This window comes from Centroberyx affinis, unplaced genomic scaffold (assembly GCF_046629955.1).
Source record: "Centroberyx affinis isolate AG114_WGS23_722 - 3 ecotype Tasmania unplaced genomic scaffold, CSIRO-AGI_Caff_v1 ptg001906l_1, whole genome shotgun sequence".
Lineage (NCBI taxonomy): Eukaryota > Metazoa > Chordata > Actinopteri > Beryciformes > Berycidae > Centroberyx > Centroberyx affinis.
Window position 1 is genome coordinate 15,039 of NW_027280269.1, and position 22,974 is coordinate 38,012.

At 42.1% G+C, this 22,974-nt stretch overlaps 2 protein-coding genes across 3 annotated transcripts; one reads left to right on the plus strand and one right to left on the minus strand.

Annotated features, from left to right (window-relative positions):
* Positions 1-10,149: 10,149 nt before the first annotated feature.
* rps29 (ribosomal protein S29) lies at positions 10,150-11,328 on the minus strand. 2 transcript variants are annotated; one of them, XM_071530255.1, is made up of 3 exons: positions 11,233-11,328; positions 10,647-10,746; positions 10,150-10,265 (listed from the first exon to the last, which is right to left on the minus strand). In XM_071530255.1, the coding sequence occupies exons 1-3, from the start codon at positions 11,292-11,294 to the stop codon at positions 10,257-10,259; spliced, it is 171 nt and encodes a 56-aa protein (XP_071386356.1). In that variant the 5' UTR covers positions 11,295-11,328; the 3' UTR covers positions 10,150-10,256. The 2 variants fall into 2 exon arrangements, with proteins under 2 accessions (XP_071386356.1, XP_071386355.1); XM_071530254.1 differs by lacking the exon at positions 10,150-10,265 and having other exon boundaries at positions 10,566-10,746.
* A 931-nt stretch (positions 11,329-12,259) lies between these two features.
* On the plus strand, positions 12,260-15,345 carry mgat2 (alpha-1,6-mannosyl-glycoprotein 2-beta-N-acetylglucosaminyltransferase). The gene is made up of 2 exons (XM_071530253.1): positions 12,260-12,398; positions 13,545-15,345. The coding sequence occupies exon 2, from the start codon at positions 13,803-13,805 to the stop codon at positions 15,207-15,209; it is 1,407 nt and encodes a 468-aa protein (XP_071386354.1). The 5' UTR covers positions 12,260-12,398; positions 13,545-13,802; the 3' UTR covers positions 15,210-15,345.
* The last annotated feature ends 7,629 nt before the right edge of the window (positions 15,346-22,974 follow it).

Below are 22,974 nucleotides of genomic sequence, written 5' to 3' on the forward strand. Positions count from 1 at the left end.
GCTCCAAATCCATGCGTAATGATGTAGAGAAATCTATTCTGGAAAGAGAAGATGAATAATGAGATGCCAACGTAACACTCATAGGCGACTATTAACAATAAATTGTAAATGCCTCATTCCAGTTATATGTAAATTGGCTAATAAAGTAATCTATCTACCTATAAAATTATGAGTAGGCCAAGAAATAATCAAATCAGACACATCGGCTTGTTCAAATATTTCTTTGCTAGAAGAAATAGCAGTAGAAATAGAAGCAGTCTTAGTAGAACAGATGTAGTGGTAGCAGTAGAAGTCGTAATAGTTGTGTATGTAGTAGGCTAGTAGTAACAGTAGTACTAAAACTGAAAAAAATAGAAGTAGTAGATGCAGTAGACATAGTAGTAAATGTGGCAGGATAGTAATAGTAGTAATAGAGGTGGCAATATTACAAATAGTAGTTTTTATTGGTTTTTATTGTTTTTATTCCTCTTTGATTTGTTCGCAATGGGTAAAATAAGGCCCTAGTTTTTAATCCATAACACCACTTAACTGTCGGTGTCGTTCATCGGTGCTCGTTAAAATGCTTATAATTTCCATTCACCTGTCTCCATTGATCTCTGTATCTGTTTATACACACACAGCCAATCAATCGGAACCTGGCTCTAACTGATCCCTATCACTCTCAATTACGCCCATCAGAGCCCGGTCTGCTGATACCCTGCGGCCTTTAAATATGTGGACTCTGCATCATGTTAACTGGTATCGGATGCTCTGGTGGGTGGACAGGCTGAAATCAATAGGCTCAGAGAGATGCCTCTCTATCCCAGTGCAGCAGCACACACAGCTGAGAGTGGGCAGGTCGTGCTGCCGCAGGCAAACACACAGCGAGTCTGCTGGGATAGACATATCTCAACACCAAACAACAATATACTTTACTCTCCTCTTCTGCGTGTCTTCTTAATCCTGTACATGTCATCGCTTTGGGCAAGAAACCATTTTTATGTAACCCAGTGATTTAACCTCTTGAGATGCCTGAAGTAATGGAAAATCACCAGGCCTATATTCAAAGGAACATGAAGTGATTTCAGGGAATACAAATGCACAGACTGTATAATCATTGAGACATGGAATAATACATGATGGAAATTTACATCACGTCCCAGGCACTGTTCCTCACAAGTCCTTGCTATTGAAAAGGCTTTGAAAGGCTAAGGCTTCTGTCAGGTTGACTATTGGAAAGCCATCCTCTTGATACAGGTGTCTTGGAAGGGAGGCTCTGACTTCAAAACCATCATTGACTGGTGAAAGATCAAGGTCAAACTGGCAGGTCATGAAACAAACGGTACAAGAGGAGTCGACATTTTGAATATAGCTTTGAGTGCTGACTAACTGTGTCCGTCACAAAACTATTCAACCACGTGGTCAAAAGTGATCCGACTCATTAAACTCCTCATCTTTCCATCTTGTGTTTAGGTCCTTTAGAGAGTGAGAGTGTGAGTTTTGTCGTTTCTGAGAGAGACGCAGGACCGTGAAAGTTACATGATTGAGCTGCTGCATTAGTCAAAAAATGTCCGCTCTGCACCGTCCCCCATTTCACTGGAGAGGAAAATGGCCCTCTCTGCTCTGATGGCATAAGGACTGTGTGTCATATTTAGTGCCAGTCATCTCCCGACATGCGGGTCAGTCCGTAGAGATGTTGTGTGTAATAGCCACAGCCGTAATGGTTATGGTAGGAGTGGGGTTAATAAAAAAAATAGGCAAGAAGGGATGTAACTGGAGTGAACGGAAACCATCCTCCCTGTACTACATGTGAGCTGCTGGTTATGTACTGTTCTCCCTGATCCTCTCGAGCTGCTCCATCCACTCGTACTGAAAAATGGAGCTGCATCTGTCACATTGTCACTAAAGATCCTTTCGGTATTGAGAACCAATGAACCGTCCTCCACCTAATTACATCTTCCAGACATTCAAAATGGGGGAAAAAAATGTTTGGATGAAGAGTCTCGCCTGCCCATTACTCCAAACCTCCAGAATTATCTCCCGCCCCCATTGGTAGAGGTGTTGTCACGGAAACCAGCAGCCACTTTTAACCATCAAACATGCGTGACAGTTCATTTTCTCTCCTGGATTAGAAGTGCTAGCAGTGACATGTGAATAGAAAGACAGTGAGGCTGGGCAGTAGCTGAGCGTGACAATTGGATGGCAAAGCCACAGACATTTCAGAACTGGAGACACAGTGGAAAGAATTAGCAACTACTAATAAGATCAGTGGGTGGCAGAAAATCTCGCAGCTGTTCACCCTCACCGTCTTGAACATGTTGTTTATCATAACATACAATACAAGTCGGTTTACAAGTGGGTTAAAGCAGTGCTGTAGTGTTAAGTAATAGTTTAGATACTGCAATAGCAAAAATAGAGATGGAGATCTCATATTGAGCCATCATTTTGGCTCTTTCCCTGTCATTTTGCCCCTGTGACTGGCAGCAAGGATTTCTCCCATTGCAATCCTCCCTGGATATCTTCAGCATGCACTTCAATATAATGTTAACCGTCTCATGTAAATCATGTTAAATATTCAATTCCACCCTGGTTGTCTTAAAGATTCATAAATGTGGGGAATGAAAAATGTTAGCATGGGTCATATTGAGGCCAAGCATTGTGAATTAAAAGGTTAACATCCAAACCGGCATACAAAAGGGATTCGCAGATATGGTTGTGGGCGGTCATTTCCATATTGCATAAAGGGTTATGGTTATGTCTAGTCTCTCGCAGGCAAGATGAAACGCCGAAGTACATCCATATATCTGAGCGTACATATATTCACACCACTGGCTCAATTCATATGTGCCTGACTGTAATGGGGGATTATAGCTGGGGAGGAGACCACCCAGTAAAGTATATGGTGTGATTGCCCAGCCATGACCTGTGTGAGAAATAAATTACAATGCTGAGGGAACATCACATCCTCTTAGCCTGGGGAGAGCTGGAAGACGAGGTCCTCCGTGACACCATTTCTCTGCGGATTGTTAAATGCCACTATTTGATCTTTTCCATTTATGAGTAGTATTTTTTTTTTCTGCTGCCCCTGAGCACTAAGCTACATATGGCAGGTAAGTCAAACACCGAAAAAGCAACTGACCTCCACCATCATATTATGTTCCTGTGAGTCACCGAGGCAGCGTCTGTAGTCGTCCCACCTGCATCTATTCACTGATAAGACCAACAACTTCCTTTTCCTCAAATCAGACTGAAAGTGATAATCATCGATCGACTTCTTAACGGTGTTTACCTAACTGGGAGGATGAATAGAGCACAGTGTTAGGACTTGTTCATTCTCTCCCCTTCAACTTCCATATTGTTTAAACCACCTTTACCGTTGTTTATGTCTGTTATTTGACAGACCTGACAACCTCTCTTCTCTTCTCTCTCACACATTCACGCGCTCAATCACCAACCGCACATACGCAAAGAGAGTGGTAGATGTCAGGGAATATATGTTTGATCGTCTTATATGTTCGCTCTTTGATTCATCTTTTCTTGTTTAGTGAAGGCTGCTGCTCCCCTACTGTGCCTGCCCCACACTGCCTTCTCTTTCTGCTCCAACTGTACTCTCCACTTCAAATGGCATGGAGTATTCAATTAGATATGCCCCAGCTGACAGGCTGATCGAGGCTGGCTCTTACCGTTCTGCATCTCTTTTTCAGCTGTGGCTGGAGAGCTCCTCCCCAGGGAGCAGCACACATCTCTTGTCAACCCACCTTTCCACGCTCCACGCCTCTGCTTGTCTCCACATTTAAGTGATGGCGCGCTACTGCCCCCACAGGCACACTTTGTTGCTGCAGCGTCTTTTTCACTGGGTGGTGGAGAGCTGTGATTTACAGTATTAACCGCCCGATTTTGCTTGGGAGGGTTGGTGTCATATTTAGAACTGCGGCTGGTTAACGGGAGATGTTAAATCCCATCAGCTTAAGGTAATTCTTTATAAAGTGCGTAGCAAACTAGAGTCAGAATTAGGATTTGTGTCCTGCATGTGGTCCACGCTTGACAGAACTTGGCTTTTTTGAGGAAATAAAAGTGGGTCTTGTGTAGCTTATGACTTTTCTCTCAAAAATACTCATTCAGGGAGAGAATATATGTCTGAAAACAAGATGTCCGTGGCCTGGAAAGAAAAGACTGACACTGTTCTCCCAAGGCCTTTCGAAGTGGATCTGCTGCGTCCAGATAAATATGTAATGGTCATTTGCATGCACAGTGTCATTTAGGAAATCTAGCCTTATGAAACCCAATACATTCTGCATTTCAAACACATTTAATGCGGGCTACTTTTTCTCTGTGTCATACTCGTTCAGCAACACATTTTTCATGTTTTGGTTCTGCACTCTTATTACTTCAGCTGTGAAATGACACAATGAGTAGGAGGCTTAAGTGCAGATCGTCTGCCTCACTTTGCAGGTGTTTGAAGCCAAAATGAATGAATTTATCACAAGGTTCTCCTTTTTGAGACCTGTACAATTCTGCAATCTTATCATTGGCTGACTGATGATATCTTATTTTCAGGTTCTCCTCCCAGCACTTTTGCATTTCAATGATGAATGCAGCACATGTATGGAGCGCACAGGGGACTACGAGTGAAAAGGGCTCAGATTTATCAAACCAGCCTTCAACTCAAGCTCTTGCTACAGAGCTTCAAGATTGGCATGTATTACTTAAGCAATTCATTTCTTCCTACTAATCTCCCTTTGAAATCTAGGGAGAAATTAATGTTTGCTGAAGTCATCCATGCCTAAATTGAGGCTCTTAAGCAGGAGCTTGGTTATTCCAGGGTGGTTTGATAACTCAGGCCCTGTTTGACTTGAACACATTTAGTCAGCCATGTGCTCCACGCTGGCCTGTAATAATTTAGAGCCAAGTGTAGTCCACAGCTCCCTTCTCATAGGAATACACTGAAATGCAAAAAGGACTGGGCAGAGAACTTCAAAACAAGATAGACTCTGGTGATGTTTGTGGGTTGTAGGCGTTTAAAAGTCATCGTACATTAAGATTTTTTTTACTACATACAAAATGACTAGATTAGTGAATGTATTCTTCATCTGTCATCATCAAATAAAATGTGCGTATCATAGAAAAAACAGCCTTTAATTCCCTTACCTGCATCTATTACAGCTGAAAATACCCTCAAATTAAGGCCAACAGTTTGCGCTTTAGCCTCTTAGTCATTGCATCAGTTCACAGTGAGAGCAAAACAATGTTGCTGGCCTTACTGTATATTTTAGTAAAAGGTTTTTCCAATTAACCTTTCTATTTCTTCCCTCTGTCCCTGGCCGCATCTGTTCTTTGATTTGCCTTCACCCGAGCCGTACAGATCCCACTCAGTCAAAATAGAGGAAGTGAATGAATGAGCAGTGTGTTTGCTCACAGCCCTTTTGAGGAACCTTTCAGTGAGAAGTGCCTCTTGGTCTGCTAACAGTTGAAAGCAGGTAAACCCAGTGGAATGTTTCCATGCCAACAGTGCAGCATAACATTTTCAATTCACTTATTTTCCCTGTAATCTAGGAGATGGATGGGAGACCTGTGCAATGTGCCTGGCAGTCAGTCAAATAGCAGTGCTGAGAATTTAGTTCCCAAGCCATCACACAAGCACTGCTTCCGGTTTGCTTGGACTAGTGCTTTTTTCCAGGTTTCCTTTGATTGTTAAGTTATGATTGTGAACAAAGAGCACACACGCAATAATACATGAATGCGGAGTGAGTGAAACACGGCCAAGCTTTAACACACACACACACACTCGCCCACGCTGTCTTTCACCACCAACAACAACTGATTTTCCTTGGATCTGCATCATCATCACAGCATCCGTGTGTCTCTCAGTGATGATAAAATGTAAGTGTGCATGCCTTCCCACCACTCCCACCACACCAACCTTCTTCCAAAGTAGCAGCAGGCATTCTCACATTGCACACCCACACATACGCTATTGATAGAAAGGCGATGGCCTCTTGGTATTGAAAGCAGTATAATATCACCTAAGTGGAGAGGTGTGAAGTAATTACAACTGCTGTAGTTAGAATACTGTTGAGTAACTGCTACTTTCTGACCGAAAGTCTGCATTTTAACTTCCTGAATATTTTTACCCCTACTTGTTTTTGAATACCTGTCATTTTTTTAGACAGAAGATTATTGAGGGCAGTGAGGAGGAGTACAGGAGAGTGAGGGTGGGTGGTGCAAGGAGAGCCATCTGCAGCAGTAAGACAAAGGAGCTGGTAGTGGGTTTCCAGTGAAGCAAGAAGCCACTGACACCTGTCACCACCCAGGGTGAGGAGGTGGAGATGGAGTCCTACAAGTAGCTGGGGGTGTGGGGGTGTGTTTCAACAACAAGCTGCTCCAACAACACAGATGCTCACTGTACAAGAAAGGGCAGAGTAGCCTGTTCTTCTCGAGGAGGCTCACGTGTGTCGATGGACGCAACATGTTCTCCTCAACATGTTCTACTGATCGGTTGTTGTGTGCTGGGGAAGCAGGTGGGATTAACCAATTGGTTTAAAAAAAAACAAGCAAATAGTAAACATGTTTTCCCCCACCAGTGATGTAGTTCAACCTTGGGTCAGTCAGTGATTGCTGAGTGTACTTGAAGTATGAGTGAAATTGTATAAGCATTTTCGTATGGGACAATGAAAGGACAGATTGACCATATATTTCTGTTGCCTACTCTCCTCCTGTAACTGTAACTGTACAGTAACTTGTAGTAACTGTAATTGTCCTGTTTTTACTCAATACAGTATAAAATATAAGAACTACAATACGCAATAAATACAATCCATACATTACACAATGTACACTACAATACAATTTATAATACAATATACAATATAACATACAACAGCAGGAGCATGAGTGTTATGAATAATATAAATGCTAAATGATAAGTGATATATGGTATTGCACAGTAGGTAAATGGTAATATAAGAAGTCAACACTGACGGCACAGTGGTAGTGCAGTGATGAGTGCAATAACAGTACAACAATCCAACATTGTACAATAACTACAGTGTCTTGTGGTTAGAGGTTGGCCCAAAAATTCTCTATTGACTCTCACTTCAACACATCAACCCAGTCTGATGTCTCCAAGTGTGTAGCGTGTGTAGACTATTATGTTACCTATGATAACTTTAACTGCATTGCTTGACCACTGAGTCCTCATTCATTGTCCCCCACATTGTATGATATCTTTACCTGTATGACCTGCTTTACCACTGAGTCCCCATTCATTGTCAATGCCGCCCCCTAGCGGCACAAAGTCAACGTTACAGTGTGACTAACTAACTAACTAACTAACTAACAGACGGAGACCGATCCATAGTACCCCCTTTGGTGGGGTACAAAAAGGGGGTGAGACTGAACTGAACTGCACTCCATCATAGACAACACCTCCCACTCAACTCCATGGTGAGCTGATGCAGCAATAGAGCGCTTCCAGCTTCCACCTCATCACCCCAAGGTGCAACACAGAGCACTTTAGGCGCTCTGTTGCTCTGTCCAAACAGCCCCAGCCTCAGCCAACTTGGAGGGTGCTGAAGCAGGGTGCCTGCACAGTCTGTATGAACTATCTTTCACTTTTCTGCATATGAATCGGTGCATATCTCCAGCCGCTTTACATACATATGCAGCCTTCATGTGACGATGCACTTTACACATTCTCACTTTTCTGTACATATTGTGTCTCCATCTGGAGTTTTTGATAGGCTAGACAGTTAGTACTGCTCATAGTCCAATCTACATGTTTTCTACATCTGTAATTTGAATATATGAGGTTTTTAATGTATTGGACTGTCATGATATTCTGTGTTTTACCAGCTGTTCTCTGCTTTAAAATGGAACTGTTGAATAAATGAATTAATTCAAGGTGTGTAGTTTTCTTTACAATGCTCGTCTACACACCTAGACACTTTCTATACAAAAGCATGGCCTTCTGTAGATGTGTTAATGTGAATACAAGCACATTTTGTACATCCTGTACATTGTTACATAGAGCATAGAACTGTACACGTTTTCATACTGCACATATTTAATTATTTTTAGTATATTCACATATTGTATGTATTTTTCATGTTTTTCTTTGCCTCAATACATATTACTGTTGCTATTGTGGACACTCTCATAATGCTGTAATCCATAGCTTGTCAAACTTTGATTAATACATTTCTACATAGCATGTTCTAGTGCTGACACTGTAGGTTGTGTATGTTTATATTACCATTATATTTCTATGTTCCTATTAATATTCTATTTTTCTTGACTGCATCCTACTACTATTTGCTGCTTCAAACAGCCCAGTTTCCCCATGGGATCATTAAAGTTTAATCTTAATCCTATTGAGTACTGTTATTTACAATGAAAAGGACTTTGCCTCCCTTTATTCGATGAAACCCGATAATGAACCATCAAAGTGTTAGGTAAGGTGTATAGATCTATGGATCCAGCCTGAGTAGGATTCAAAGAAAAGGTTTTTAAAAGAAGCGAAAAAAAAAAAGATCAAAGTAACAGTATTTCAGACAATATTTTCTGTATTATTTCCATCTCTGTCTAGAAGAACCCCCCTTCATAAACCTATAGCCTAAAAACTCATATTAGACCTGCAACACCTTTAATTAAGTTTCCACAACTGCATGATAGAAGTGAGAGTCTCTGTGTCTGATATATGATGGATCCTGAAGAATATCTGAATGCACAAATAGCATTTGTATTTGTCAGTGCTATTGTGCAATGTGTTTCATTGTCACTCTGTAAATGTACACTGTCCTTGAGTTGCAATGTGAAGTATTGCTGCCATCTAGTGCCTCACACTTTACCTTATAATTTAAAGACAGCGGGCAAAAGAAGGAATAAATTAATATAGTACATCCAGGCCAAAGTCTATATATGGCGCTGCACTCTCCCTCTGCCAAGGTGCCTGGCTGCTGCCTGTTCTGAGCTTATTCAATTTGCAAAGTTTGGTAGCCAATGTCAAAGCACTGAGTGATAAACGACTCGACAGGGGATGGAGAGAGCCTGACGCTGTGCATTAAACACTCATTGGATTTCATCAGTTTTACACGAGACAAATAAGTCGGCACAGAACCAACTCCTGGATCTGAGGAAGGCATGTCATCTCAAGTGAATGCATGTTGACTTGGAAATTAGTCTTAGCAATTGCAGAAGGACATCAATTGCGCTCTTAAATCAGCGGTAATGCAAGCAGCGTCATTTAAGATGTATTGATGCATAGATCAATTCCTCTTTTGGCAAAACACATCAGGCAAATGTTAATGAAATATAGCTTCCATAGCACCCTTAGGGAGGAAATGACTACTCCATCATAAAATATCACCTTACAGTTGAGTTCCCTCATGAGGAATTTAGGGAGATGATCCCCCAGTTCTTAACAGCCTTGTCTGGAGCAGACAGGTACGACTCAATCTGTCTGAACAGAAGCCTGTAATCCTCCCACATCAAATTGGTGCAGACAGTCAATATCTGTTGCTTTTCCTTTTAGCCACTTTCCCATTAGTATTTCAGTCTTAACTATCATTAGACTAGGATGGGGAGCTAGTCCATCTTATTGAACCAATGCACTTGCTACTTGTAAGAACACCCATCAATTCATCTGGTATTACCTTTTCAGATTATATAAGCCTACCCATATTGCCTAAATATCAAGATGGCACCTCTGAGAGACTGGAACCATCAGACCCAGCAACAGTCAGATATACTTTGAATGGTAAACATGTGGAAAGGAATGCTTATCTTCCATGTGATGCATCTTTGAGGTTAAATATCCAAGAGACGTGTACACCATAGGCACCTAACATTTCAAACCATTTAACAAAAAAATTCTTTACCCAGGGATATAAGTGTTCATTCATGTGCTCTACACCCTGAATAGCTCTATTTGTATGCAACACTTTTGGGAAAACACTTGAAACTTTAATCATTTGGCAGAAAGCACTCTCTGATCGTTATTCATCTTCCCTGAGCAGTAATCCTAACAAGTCAATTTCAATCTGACCAAGGCTTTTAGCCTGGATTCTAACCATCTTCAATAATCGTCAGTTGCGGAGACCATTACTTATGACTAGCTACAAAATGAGCCATTAAAAACACCCATATTGATGCAAGAATAAACACAGAAGAGGATTGTCTTTGTCAAAACAAAACATTTATTTGCAGTGCTGAATTATCCCATCTTGGCTCGCCTTGCAGGAATCGCTTGACCCAGGTGAGGAAACTTCAGCGCAGAACATCTAGTCCAGCTGTATGGAAATAAGACAAATTAAGGCATTTAATACAAATGTAAGACTTCCAATCTGCAGCATTGTTCCAAATATTCCAAAACCCTCTCATGATTTGAGTCACATGCATGATGATTTGAGATTTCCAAGCATGGATGCTGTATGCCAGTAAAAACTGGCTATGAACTAAAAGGCTATGAATGTCCAACTGAATAAAGGGAATATTTAGTCCATTTTAAGCTGCCATTATGTTCAGGTCAGGTCAAGATAAGATAGCACGTCAACAGTTACCATCAGACTTTACTTAGATTAAATCCTAGGCCATATACTAGTAGATCAAAGACACAGCAAGAATATACACTTAACACCATTGAACTGAGCTGAAAAATAGTTAATACTTGCCTTCACGAAGCCGATGTCTTTAGCGTACTGCCTGAAGCACTGGCGGCACATGTTGAGTCCGTATTTACGGATCAGACCGTGTCTGTTCGAGCATACTCGGCTGGAAAAACACACACAAAGGGATTGTTAATTAGCTTACGTTAGTGACTGATAGAGCAAGATGTGCCTGCAGCCTTCATTCATTCTCACTGATGTCAGGTGAGGAACTTTACACACAGCTTCACTGGTTCAAATTACATGTCGTTCTTTGTATCCGGGCTAAGATAAACATCAGCTAATAAGCTACCAAGTCTGAGATTTAGACTGAATGAACGTTTACAGATACACTGCAGAAATCATAAATAACCGTGTTAACATCGTTATCGAGAATATGCAGAGGGATGTCGCCTGAATTGTTAGTGACCGAGTGAGCTTAACGCTAGCACATTAGCAAGGCGCAGCATCCGCCGCCATATTAGCTCGAGCTCAGCCTCCATGTGGTGAACTTTTGGACATAAATTTTCGACTATGGAGAGCCGCAGAAACCTCCAAACCGACCCAAATCACAATCTAAATAACTACTTAACACAACATGAGCAGGACTGACCAGGATCGGGATCCCTGTCCGAATTTTCTGGGGTGACTCCAATAGAGCTGCTGATGGCCCATCTTGTCTCTTTCGCTCGAGTATCGGAAAGGAAGGAGAAGGGACGCGCATGCGCAAATAAAACTTTCACATCCTTTCTTTCCGGTTGTGGCGCCCAGGCGTGGCGCCCTCTGGTGGCCGGCAGAACAGTAGCGTGTAGCGTAACATCAGAGACTCCAGGTGGCATTAGTAAGCCACAACAATAATCAGTGGTAAAGAGGCTAAACTCAGTGCATCCACATTTTTTAGGCTGATATAAATATTTGTGACATAATTTCGTGGCATACATAAAAGTAATTAGTATAAAAATATTGTAAGTTATATGAAGATAGGACCTTGTGCTTTTCTATTAATTAATGCTTTTCTAAAAATATAATATAATAATAATATGTTTTCCTTATGATGATCACCGATTGGAAGTCATAGTCCCCCTCCCCCCTCCTTATTTACCAGTAGGCCTACATCAGTGACAACAACCCACACCAACATCATTTACACAATTTTACTGGGTTTCAAAAGTAGCCAGGAGTCAAAGAAACAGTACCCAAATGCTGAGCACAGTGTTTTGCAGACACTGCCCTTGTTTCTCCACTGACCTGAATTGAGGCCATCATTTTTTGTGGATTCACCATGAATGCTGGTAATTAAAAACGACAAACATTTTCATATGATTCTGAATATTCTGAATAATATGAACAATAAAGCATATAAAAGCATCTACCATCCCAATAATAACAACGACAATCTGACGTGATATGTTCAGTAACTACTAGTAGGCAGAGTAGGCCTTGTAATGAACTTCTGAAATGATTAAAGTATAGCAAATAACATTATTGCAAGGATGATATAAAGCTGTGACTGTGGCTTAGACATGGTTGAGTGTGCATCATCAGCAGCAGGGATACTGTAGCATCATTTCTGGCGTCTTGGGTGCCCCCCGCTGGACCAGTGCATTGTGGGACAGAGGCAGGCAGTGGTTCCGTATTTGGTATTTTTATAGCTAGCTGGGTAGTTGCTTTTTATGCAGACATCGGGAGCCGGATGGGAGGAATGGAGGAGAATGAGAATCTCACGCCACCGTACTGATGTTTCTTGCTGAACGGACTGCACGGCTACTCCAGTTTTAGGTAACTAGTATTAATAACGGTTTCATTGGTTCATAATGGACGCTGTTGTTGACGGGGTTCTTCTGGACGGGCTGCTAGTTGCTAGCCGAGCGTTGCTACGGTTAGCATGTAGAATACCGCTGGCATTCGGAGACCGTTGCTGCATTGCCAACTGTTGTTTTCGGTTGCTACAACAAGTAGCTACATTTCGCGTTAGTTGGCGAACAAACGTATCATGTCGAAATCGATGGAAATCATTGACAGGTTAAAAGCGGAGTCGTGTGCTCGCTGTCCCTCACAGCGGCCAGTTCAGGACAGAAAAACTAGTAGCTTATCAGTGAAACATTACGTTATTTGAATTGGAGAAATATGCTTGAGGTACGGTTGTTAGATAAAGACTACAAAGAGGCGCTGGTCATACTGTATTTGCTAAATTAATGCGGGGGAAATTGCAGAACAAACGATTTAGTTGCTCAGACTGTGGCAAGGCTCAATGCGAGCTGCAAGTGTGTGAAAACGACGCACTAATAAGCAACATGGCAACACGTTAGGGACATGAATTATGCAAGCTTATGGAACAAATTCACATTAGTTAGTTTTGCTAAATAATCGGCCATAAGCTATTGTATTTCAAAAAGAAATCAAACAGTACCATGTTACATTAAGTAGACTACACAAGTGCTATGGTTCACAGTTTGATGCTAAACGCCTTACAGTACTAGGAATGCACACAGTTTTATAATGAGAGACTCCATTAGGAATCAAATCCCTAACCCTGGCAGTGTTAGTGCAACACTGTCACCATTAGGTTGCACAGGGTCTGATAGAGGCTATTACCCACCTAGCACCACAGCTCTATCCTTTTTGTTCATTTCTTGATATATGAATTGATTGTGACAGTGCCTCTCGGCAGTGGGAGGAGAGATGAAGAGGTCAATAGGAAGCCAGAGAGACCACTGGTAATACAACTGAAGATGGAGATTGGTGCAGAGGGACAGAGCAGAAAGGGCTAATCAGCAGTGTTGAGTGAAGTATGTAGTAACCATGGTGTTTGCTCGTGTTTTCAGTGATGCTCTTTAGTGCAGAGACCAGCATCCCATTTGTTGTTACTGTTTTTAAGTGTGTTGCCATGACATACCTAACTTTATTTCTTTATCTTTCATTCAGTGGGTTGATGCACACTGCTACCCTGCTGCCTCCCAGCAACCATCATGCCTTATGGAATATCCATCCGCCGCCACTGACATTCCCGAGGGATCCATGTTTACATTCCAACAGATCACATTGCCGAAAATTTTCGTCTTAAGAGCTTTTTTTTAATCAGGCTTGCCCCCTGCGCAGAACACACCATCTGGATTGCAAACCTGTGCTTTCCATTTCTGTACAATCAACTTCTCTCCTTTCGCAAGAGGTTGACTCCCTATCATGAGATTCCGAATCTACAAGAGGAAGGTGGTGATACTGACTCTGGTGGTTGTCGTCTGTGGCCTAGCTTTCTGGACCAGCGGGAGGCAGAAGAAGAGCGGCAGTGGACCTTTCCCCAAGGAAGTGGAGACTGTGAGGAGAAGCAGCAGCATAAGCAGCAGCAGCAGTAGCAGCAACAACAACAACCAGGTGCAAGCCACACCTGCTGTCAGCCGGGCACCTGCGCCTCCACCTGTCGTACAAGCCAATGAGACTCACCCAGAGAAAGAGAAGGACAAAGAGAAGGTAGCCAAGCCAGAGGTAGACAACACCACCTTAGTCTACCGCGGCATCGTCTTCCAGCTCAACTTCGACCAGACGATAAGAAACGAGGAGAAGTTTAAGGCGGCGCGGCAGAAGGACGATCTGGTTGTGGTGGTTCAGGTCCATAACCGGCCAGACTACCTTAAGCTGTTGGTGGACAGTTTGCGGAAGGCCAGGGGTGTGGAGAGCATACTGCTGATATTCAGCCATGACTTCTGGTCCCCAGAGATAAATCAGGTGGTGGCCTCGGTCGACTTCTGTCAGGTCCTCCAGATCTTCTTCCCCTTCAGCATCCAGCTGTACCCCCAGGAGTTCCCCGGAAACGACCCCAGGGACTGCCCCAGAGACATTCCCAAGAAAGACGCCTTAAAGCTGGGCTGCATCAACGCAGAGTACCCCGACTCGTTTGGCCACTACCGCGAGGCCAAGTTCTCCCAGACCAAGCACCACTGGTGGTGGAAGCTGCACTTTGTATGGGACAGAGTCCGTGTTCTGAAGGACCACAAAGGTCTGGTCCTGCTGATTGAGGAGGACCACTTCCTGTCCCCGGACTTCCTCCATCTCTTAAAGCTGATGTCGGCTCTCAAAAGGGAGCAGTGCACTGACTGTGACATCCTCTCGCTGGGGAGCTACAGCCACATCGGCTACTCCAGCAAAGCAAACAAGGTGGAGGTAAAAGCCTGGAAGTCCACCGAGCACAACATGGGGATGGCTCTGAGCAGGGAGACGTACCAGAAGCTCATCCAATGCACCGACGCCTTCTGCACTTACGACGACTACAACTGGGACTGGTCCTTGCAGCACCTGACCGTGACCTGCCTGCCCTCCTACTGGAAGGTCATGGTCAGCGAGGCGCCACGGGTCTTCCACGCCGGGGACTGCGGCATGCACCACAAGAAGTCTGCCTGCATGCCAGTCAGCCAGAAAACCAAGATCGAAAACATCCTACAGAGCAGCGGGAACCAGCTGTTCCCAAAGAACCTCCTGATAACAAAGAGACTGCCGGCCAACGGGGCGGGAGGGGTGGCACCACATGTTAAAAATGGGGGCTGGGGGGATATCAGGGACCATGAACTCTGCAAGAGTTACCTACGATTACAGTGACCTTATTGCTACTATTATATATTACTATCTCTTTTGCATCCTCTTTAAAGAAAAGAAAGCCTTTTAAAAAGTAAATCTTTATGGACTATTCTTCATATTGCCTGTTTTATTGGACTGTTCCAAATAAAAAAAGAATGTTGGGTTTGGGCCTCTTTAACACTAGTATGTCTTTACATTGAATTATTTATGACTGATTCCTGATAGGTTCACAATTCTTTGTAGTTATATTTATCCCTAATCTACAGAACAATATATTGTAGTGTTTTCTATGAGTATTGATGATATAGACTAAAATACTTAAGCTGAAAATACAGAACATCTCTAAATAGTTGTAAATTGAAAAGAGCAGGGACTGGGCCAGTCATAAATTTGGTGAATCTGTGGACCTAGCAATCCCTCTGTGCATGCATAATTAATTTGAAGATATTTATATCACATAAATTTGCTGAGATCAAAGGAGATCCTTTGAGACACCTTGTTCCATTTAAATAATCTCCCACTTAGCTGATCTTCAACAGGTTTCTAGAGCACACCCAGGGTCTCATTACTCCTTGACTGCAAAAGGATGTCACTTAAGGTACACTGCATTAAGAAGACTACATCATTAATAAACATGCCACTGACACTTAGTTGAGCTACACTTCTAGACCACAGAGGAGACAATGTATTTCACCAGGCCAGGTTTAAGACAGCTTTGACAGAGTGGGTGTGCATTCATTTTATTTTGCAGTCGTGGAGCATTGTCCATCATAACACTTTGATAGAACTCGGTAATTCAGTCTAGTGTAGCTGTGTGCAGAGATTTTGATTTCACAGGTAAATGTGCAGGATCCCCCTGGAGAGATCCCAAGAAGATACAACTTTCTCATTCCTGTTGTAGCTGTAGAGGGTGCATTTACATTTTAAGTGCTTAGAGTGCGGCTCAGTATTGACAGTTTCCGCTAAGGGCCAAGCTTGGTGGCTTCTCTGAGGCTGCATCGATTTCCCCCTCCCCCTCTCGAGCAATGTTTTACAACCAATCCTGCACACTGTTCGAAATCTGAAATAACTGCAATGCTATCGCTGACTGGGCTTTCCATACATATTAAAAAACATCCTCTGGCATACTATGCTCTAGGCCTTTTGCAGACTTGGATCTTAACAGGAGATTCCTAAATATTGCATGAATTCAATGTGACATGCTTGATATTAAGCTATATCCTTACTGAAGTGCTTACTCCAGTTGTACACCAGGACTGAGTTACACTGATGAGGCCTAACAAGGCTTCTCCTGGGACAAACATTCCCTGCACAATAGACCACACCATAACTGCGGGGTGAAAAGTCCCATTTTATTTCCTAGCCATGAACTTTAATTCCTAATGTAGTGTGGCCTAGCGTGAAGACATGTGACTGTGGGCTGCTGTGCTGATGTCATGTGACCAGTGAATAGCGCAGCTGCTCCCATGGTGAAGGCCCAATAATTGGGCCTGTACCTCAAGGGGAAGGCTGCTCAGAATAGAAAAGAGAATAGGAGGAAGTGACTCCTAGCTCGTGGTGCTTGGTGACTAATGGTTAACTGATGTTGAAGCCTTTGAAACAGGAATGCACTGCTCACTTGGAAAGGTCTGCACAGACTTTCAGATCTGGGTTAGTGTTGCCACACACTGTCTTCAATTACGCAGTAAAATAATTTTTTGAAGCAACATTTTTGACAGGGACCCTTTCAACTCAGTATCTGAAGCAGATGGGAGAAAATAAAATCCATTATTTACAAGAGGCATTTTAAATAACCAGGGCTCTTCAGCTGAGATCAGTCAGTTCCCTCAAGTCACCGAATGCTATAATATAAATGTATTCCCCCTCCTTGGCTTGTGAGGTCCCTTGAGATGGTCCAAGACCTAATCATCGCTCTAAATTACTGATTTCAAGAGCAGTCGGTGTGTGGGTGTTCTTTTCCTCTTCACAGGCTTCTGTATGCTTTTCCCCACACATCTATCACAAAGACTAACACTCAGGTGCACAAAGTAACCTTTTTGGTTGTAGGGGCATGCAGCCAAACTGCATTCTTAATAGCAAGTGTATCCCAAACCCTTCCCTATAGGCTTCCTTTTGTTCCAAGTACTTTCTGTCCTTTTCATCAATCCAAATATCCATGATGTCCCAATGTCTATACAGATATAGTGTTAGTAGATATTTGTATACAGACAGTGGAGTTTCAATGGCTTCAATGGCTAAGTACACGATAAAATACACAAGGGTTTTTCTGAATTTCATAATTCAGACAAACAACTTCTTGAACATTTACCAACACACAGCATGTGATCCCATATGTACCAGAATCCAGGGTGAACATACATACAGAGAAGTCAAAAGAATATGATGTACTGACCCACAAATGGTGAGGACATCAGGCTACACCGTCATAAATCTACAGCACCGTCAGACAGGCAGCAGACTCCACCAGCCACCTAATCTAAATGTTACAGGGTTGAGTGGGAGTGTGGGTATGTGTTGGTAGGTATATCCTATATATATGTATATAACACCTCCAGAAGGCTTATGCTCATTTGTAGTTCCCAACATGACCCAGTAATTTCTAAACTCACTACTGGTCTCAGCATTAGGCTAAATAAATATCGCCCTGGTCTTTGAATTAATGGAATTCTTGGTTAATTTCCATAACCACTAGACCTGTCTCCTTGGTCGAGATCCTGAGTCCAGTTCATTTTACAAGCTCTCATTTTAGAGAACTTAATCTGTTTTGTCTGGCCATTAACATCTCCGTTTGATTTTGTCATATTTTTGTTCATATCTCTTGCAACAGTAACTTATCTAAGGCAGCTTTGTATGCCGTTTTCATCTTTTTTTGCTCTGAGAGACTATATTAATCATTAATAGCTTTTGCACACATTGCTAGGTAAACAAAACTCTGGGTCAATACAGAGGCATGCACACAGGGGAATTGCATCACTTGAAGAAGATGAGTAATGCAGGACCTTACAGAAGCAATGGGATTCTCTCTCAATCTATAGGATTCCTATCAAATGCGACCTATTTCCCTGAGGGGGCAAGATAAATGCAACTGTTTCCCAGGTTTTGCTCTGAATATTTTTTTTAAGCTACAGTGATTTGGTTGCTGCTAAATAACTGATTCAAATGGCTGGAAAAGAGACATTACATTACATTACATTACATTGCGTCATTAAACCGACAGCTTTTGTCCAAAGTGATTTACAGTAAGTGCATTTTGTCAACACGACGAAACGACAAGATGGTACGATTTGTAAATAATGAATTAATGTGATTGGTAGTCAAATATTTATTTGACTTTAACATAACATTACATTTACAAGAGAGAAACAAAAACAGCATAGGAGCATATAGAATACCAATAGCAGCTTGTTTGTACAGACAGCAAATAGTGTAACTTTTCATTCCCATGATATCCATTGTCCTAGGGGCTTCTGCTTCTTCTTCTTCTTCTTCTTCTTCTTCTTCTTCGTCTTCTATGCAGCCCTGATGGTTTTGTGTGAGACATCTAGCAAGCACCAATCCTGAACGATCCTTGCTCAGCGTTAACACAGCATTGATTTGTGCAGCCCAGGGGGGATCAGGCAGGCAGGCAGAGCTCCTCAGGGTGGTGACTGACTCCCTGACAGGACGCTCAGGACGCTCCAGCCTGCCGGTCACGCTTCCCATCAGCCTCCACACCGATTCCAACAGGCTTCTAGTGTAAAAACACGGTATCCATTTAACGGTTGTAAGTGGTTTTCTGGCGTTTGAGACACTCCTAAATTATGGAGGAGCAGTTTTATTTCCCACTTGGAATATAAAATATATATGAAGTAGTAGAAATACATTTGTAAAAAAGGGAATAGATAATACAGAGATAGCCTGTATTTTCCCCCATTTTATCAAGCGATATTATCAAACACAAGTCCACTTAATGGATATAAAGGAGCACCAGGTGTAACACAGTTCTCATTTGTCAGAGCAATACTGCCTCCCATTGGCTATACTATTACCTATACCTCATATGCTCTTGGTCTCTTAACAGTATGTGCTGCCTCCAACACATTAGGCTGCATGTAGGCTATAGTTATTTATTTATTGAGGCATTTATTTATTTATTCATGTATTTATTTTCTATTTTGACACATCTGGTCCTCCATAGCAGCATGGCAAAGGTGCAGGAGGAAACACATAGCTTAGTGTGGAATAGAATGAGCGTTTAAAGGGGATAAAGAAAGTCAAACTCCAAAGTAAACATGCCCTGCTTTCAAATGCTGTCAGAAATACTGTCATTACAAGTTGAACACAAATTAACAACCCAACAAACAGGTGAATAGGACTGGGAAAGTCAAAGTTTTCTATAAGACCCAGCACCCGAGTTGCCAAGATGTGATGTTTAGGGGCGGAGAGCACGTAAGCCATGTCAATAACTAATGATAAAAATTATTTAATTTATTATGCCATCTATATGTTGTTTGGCATCCCATGTAAATAACTATTGTCATATTGTTTGACTTTTAGTTGTCATGCCTTTTTGCTTTTCATGAATTAATTAAGGCATCAGTTACAGGCCTGACATGAATTTTCTCTTCTTCATTGTGGCACATGCAGCACAAAGTAGCACTGTGCTGCGTGATTCCTAAAGTAAAACATCAGCCACCAAAAAAGTACTTTTGTTATGGGTCCATTTTGTTATTATTTCTGACCAGAAGTACTTGAGTGTGTGAAGTCGTAGGCCTAATTTCGATTTACTTAAGTAGGAGCTTGAAGGCAGCAGCATACTTCTGGTCAGTCTAATTGTTGTTGCAGGCCTACAAGCTGAGTGAGAAGTTCAAATTTGTATGTATTCCTGGAAGGTTTGGCCTTCTTGACAGGTGTAACATTTTTTCCTGTCATGGTTTAGTGGTGTAGCCTACTAACAGAAAACCGTCTTTATAGGACCTCATAGATTTATAAATTTAAGAAATGAAGTTCAATAACTTGTTTCTATAGGCTAAGCCTTTTGTTTTATTCTTCAGAAGGACGCCATGAAAATCCATTTCATTATCTGAAACAATCTGCTTTTCCTCGAATCACCAAAGGCAAATAACATTTGTTCTGAAAACGAACACATTTTGCAATTAATTTCATTTATTTGGAGTGAAGATAAAAAACATTGGGTGCCACTGTATTTATTAATGGTATTTTCTGCTTTAATTAAACAACTTAGCCCAATTGCCTGTTCTTCTGTTCCTGTCAATGTCCACAAGACTAAACTTCTCAGAATGACGTCACGTCTTACCTGTATATCTGCTCCAGTGGTTCTCGCCGGGCGCGGTGGCGCGTGCCTGTAATCCCAGTGACCGGGAGGCGGAGGTTGGCGGTTCGAGTGAGCCAGGGAGCTCTGGGCTGTGACGGGCTGTGTTGAACCGGTGTCCGCACTAAGCTCGGTACCGACATGGTGCTCCTGGGGAAGCCCGGGACCACCAGGTCGTCTAAGGAGGGGCGCACCGGCCCAGGTCGGGAACGGAGCAGGTCAAAACCCCCGTGCCGTCCAGTAGTGGGACAGCACCTGTGAGCAGAAGGTTCAGTCCAGCCTCGGCAATACAGCGGTACCCAATCTCTTCTTTTTTCACAAGAAATACAACTTTTAGACTCCTGTGGAGAAAATGTAGCTTTAGATTAAACTAAGCAAAGAACTAATAGAGTTCATTTAGATATTTAATCATCTTTAATAGTTTTGCTGCCTCCTACTGATGAAGCAACGAAAATCCAACGAGAAACCGAGATGGTACCACCAGTTTATCATCTCAGAAGGTGCTATAATTTGTGTCACTTGCAATATTTAGTGATTTCATTGCCTTTAGGTACTTGGCTGACAATGGCCACAAGTCAAATACAAAATGTGTGAGTCAGGGTCAAAACAGATGACTTATTTTTGCTATTCATAAACGTCTGAATTTTAGTCATATCTTATTTCATTGCTGTTTGATGCATGAATTGGTACTCCTTACTATATAGGCCTACATATGATAGAATATGGTAATGTCTTTGGAAGCTCTTTACAGTGACTGGAATAGTTTCCAAAAGCAGCATCATTTTAATCTTCCAATCATATAATTCTTCATTGTGATCATCTCAATACAAAAATCAATACAAATGATCAAAAACCTGCATTTCTTGTATGCAGGATGTTTTATCGGTTGAATTAATTCTCACTGAAGGATTCAGAATTCTGTTATGATTGTTCCATAATGAACCCGCAGGATTTGTCATATTGTTGACCCATCTGTCACTAACTCAGAGTGAATCAGCCTTTAGTTTCATAATGTCAGCTGTGTCAGCCTTAATTAGAATCATCCTTCACTTTGTCTTCTGCCATGTCATTTCCTTTCTCTCAGTCAGCGGTAGCGGTATGCCTTACCCAGCCCTCCTTGTCCCTCATAAACCTTAATCTTAGTCGCAGAATTCACAAATACATACACAGACGCACATACCATACAGAAATTACATAGACCTTTCCACACATGGAACACAGATACCACATGAAGCCGTTATTTAAGCTGTCTTCCCGTACTCAGCCCACATACAGTCTATATTTGTTCCCATCCTAGAACCACATAGACACACACAGCATGCCAGCTCATCCCCTGTTGATTATATAAACCGTTGCTTACAGCTCCTTTGTGTGTATAACTTTTGTTCTCTCCTGATGTGAGACTTCTCTTACAAGTCATGTGTCTTCCAATTAAATTTCAGTCAATCTACGGTGCTGTCTCGCCAAGTCTTCTTGCTCCAGTTCAGCTTCCTGATAGGGTTCTTTGATAAAGCCGGGCTTTCAAAGAGCCAAAGAGTTTTCATCACTACCCTTGACACCTCATTTCCCCCTTTACCCATTTCCTTTCAGGCTCTTTAGTATGTGAGTTGATGCAGATAAATTCCAGTGATTTGATAGAATGTGAGTGATGTAGATCAGCATTATATTAGTAACTGCAGGGCCAGCAATTTTGACCGTTAACTCCATATTGGGAGCAGAAAATTCCTGTAACCCCAATATTTCAAACACATTTAATGTTAAAATTGTAGTGATGATTCAAGTAGGCCTGAAGAGTGAACATATTAATTCCTCAGGGTGGCTTCTTCGGGTTGAGTGCCCCTAAACTTTATTATCCAATTTCAACTGTAGTTCTAGCAAGCCGCCACCCTGCTGAAGTGTCCTTGAGCAAGACACTGTATCCCTACCAGCTCCAGGGCTGCTGCTCTGTAGCTGAGCATGACCTCTGACCTCCCTGTGGATGGAGGCAAGCAAAGGTATTTTCCCTACAGGTATCAATAAAGTATCACATTAAATTATTCACAATAGGTTACGTGAAGACATGGATTCACGTGAGTATATGAAGCTGTTCAAAATTAACGTTGCATGCAAGTGATCATGTCAACAAAAATGACCCATTCCTATTTCAGTGTGAATGGCAACATTGACTGAATTCACTTAATTGTATTCTTTTATATTCTATTTGATTGTATGCACATCTGTCTATATTCCAACATCCAGAGCCATGATGGCTGCAACTTGTCTCCTTTGAACAAGACCAGTCAAGGAGTGCAAACAGACCATGAACAGTGATTTACAAGATCATGTGTCAATTTGCCGTGAAATACCAAAGATAGAATACAATGCAGTGTAACTATCATCTGATTTCCCCTCTGATTACATTACACCGATGTATGTGAGATCAATTCAACTGTCAGCGGTGAACAAATGACTTGAGGTCAAAGACATCTGGTCTGT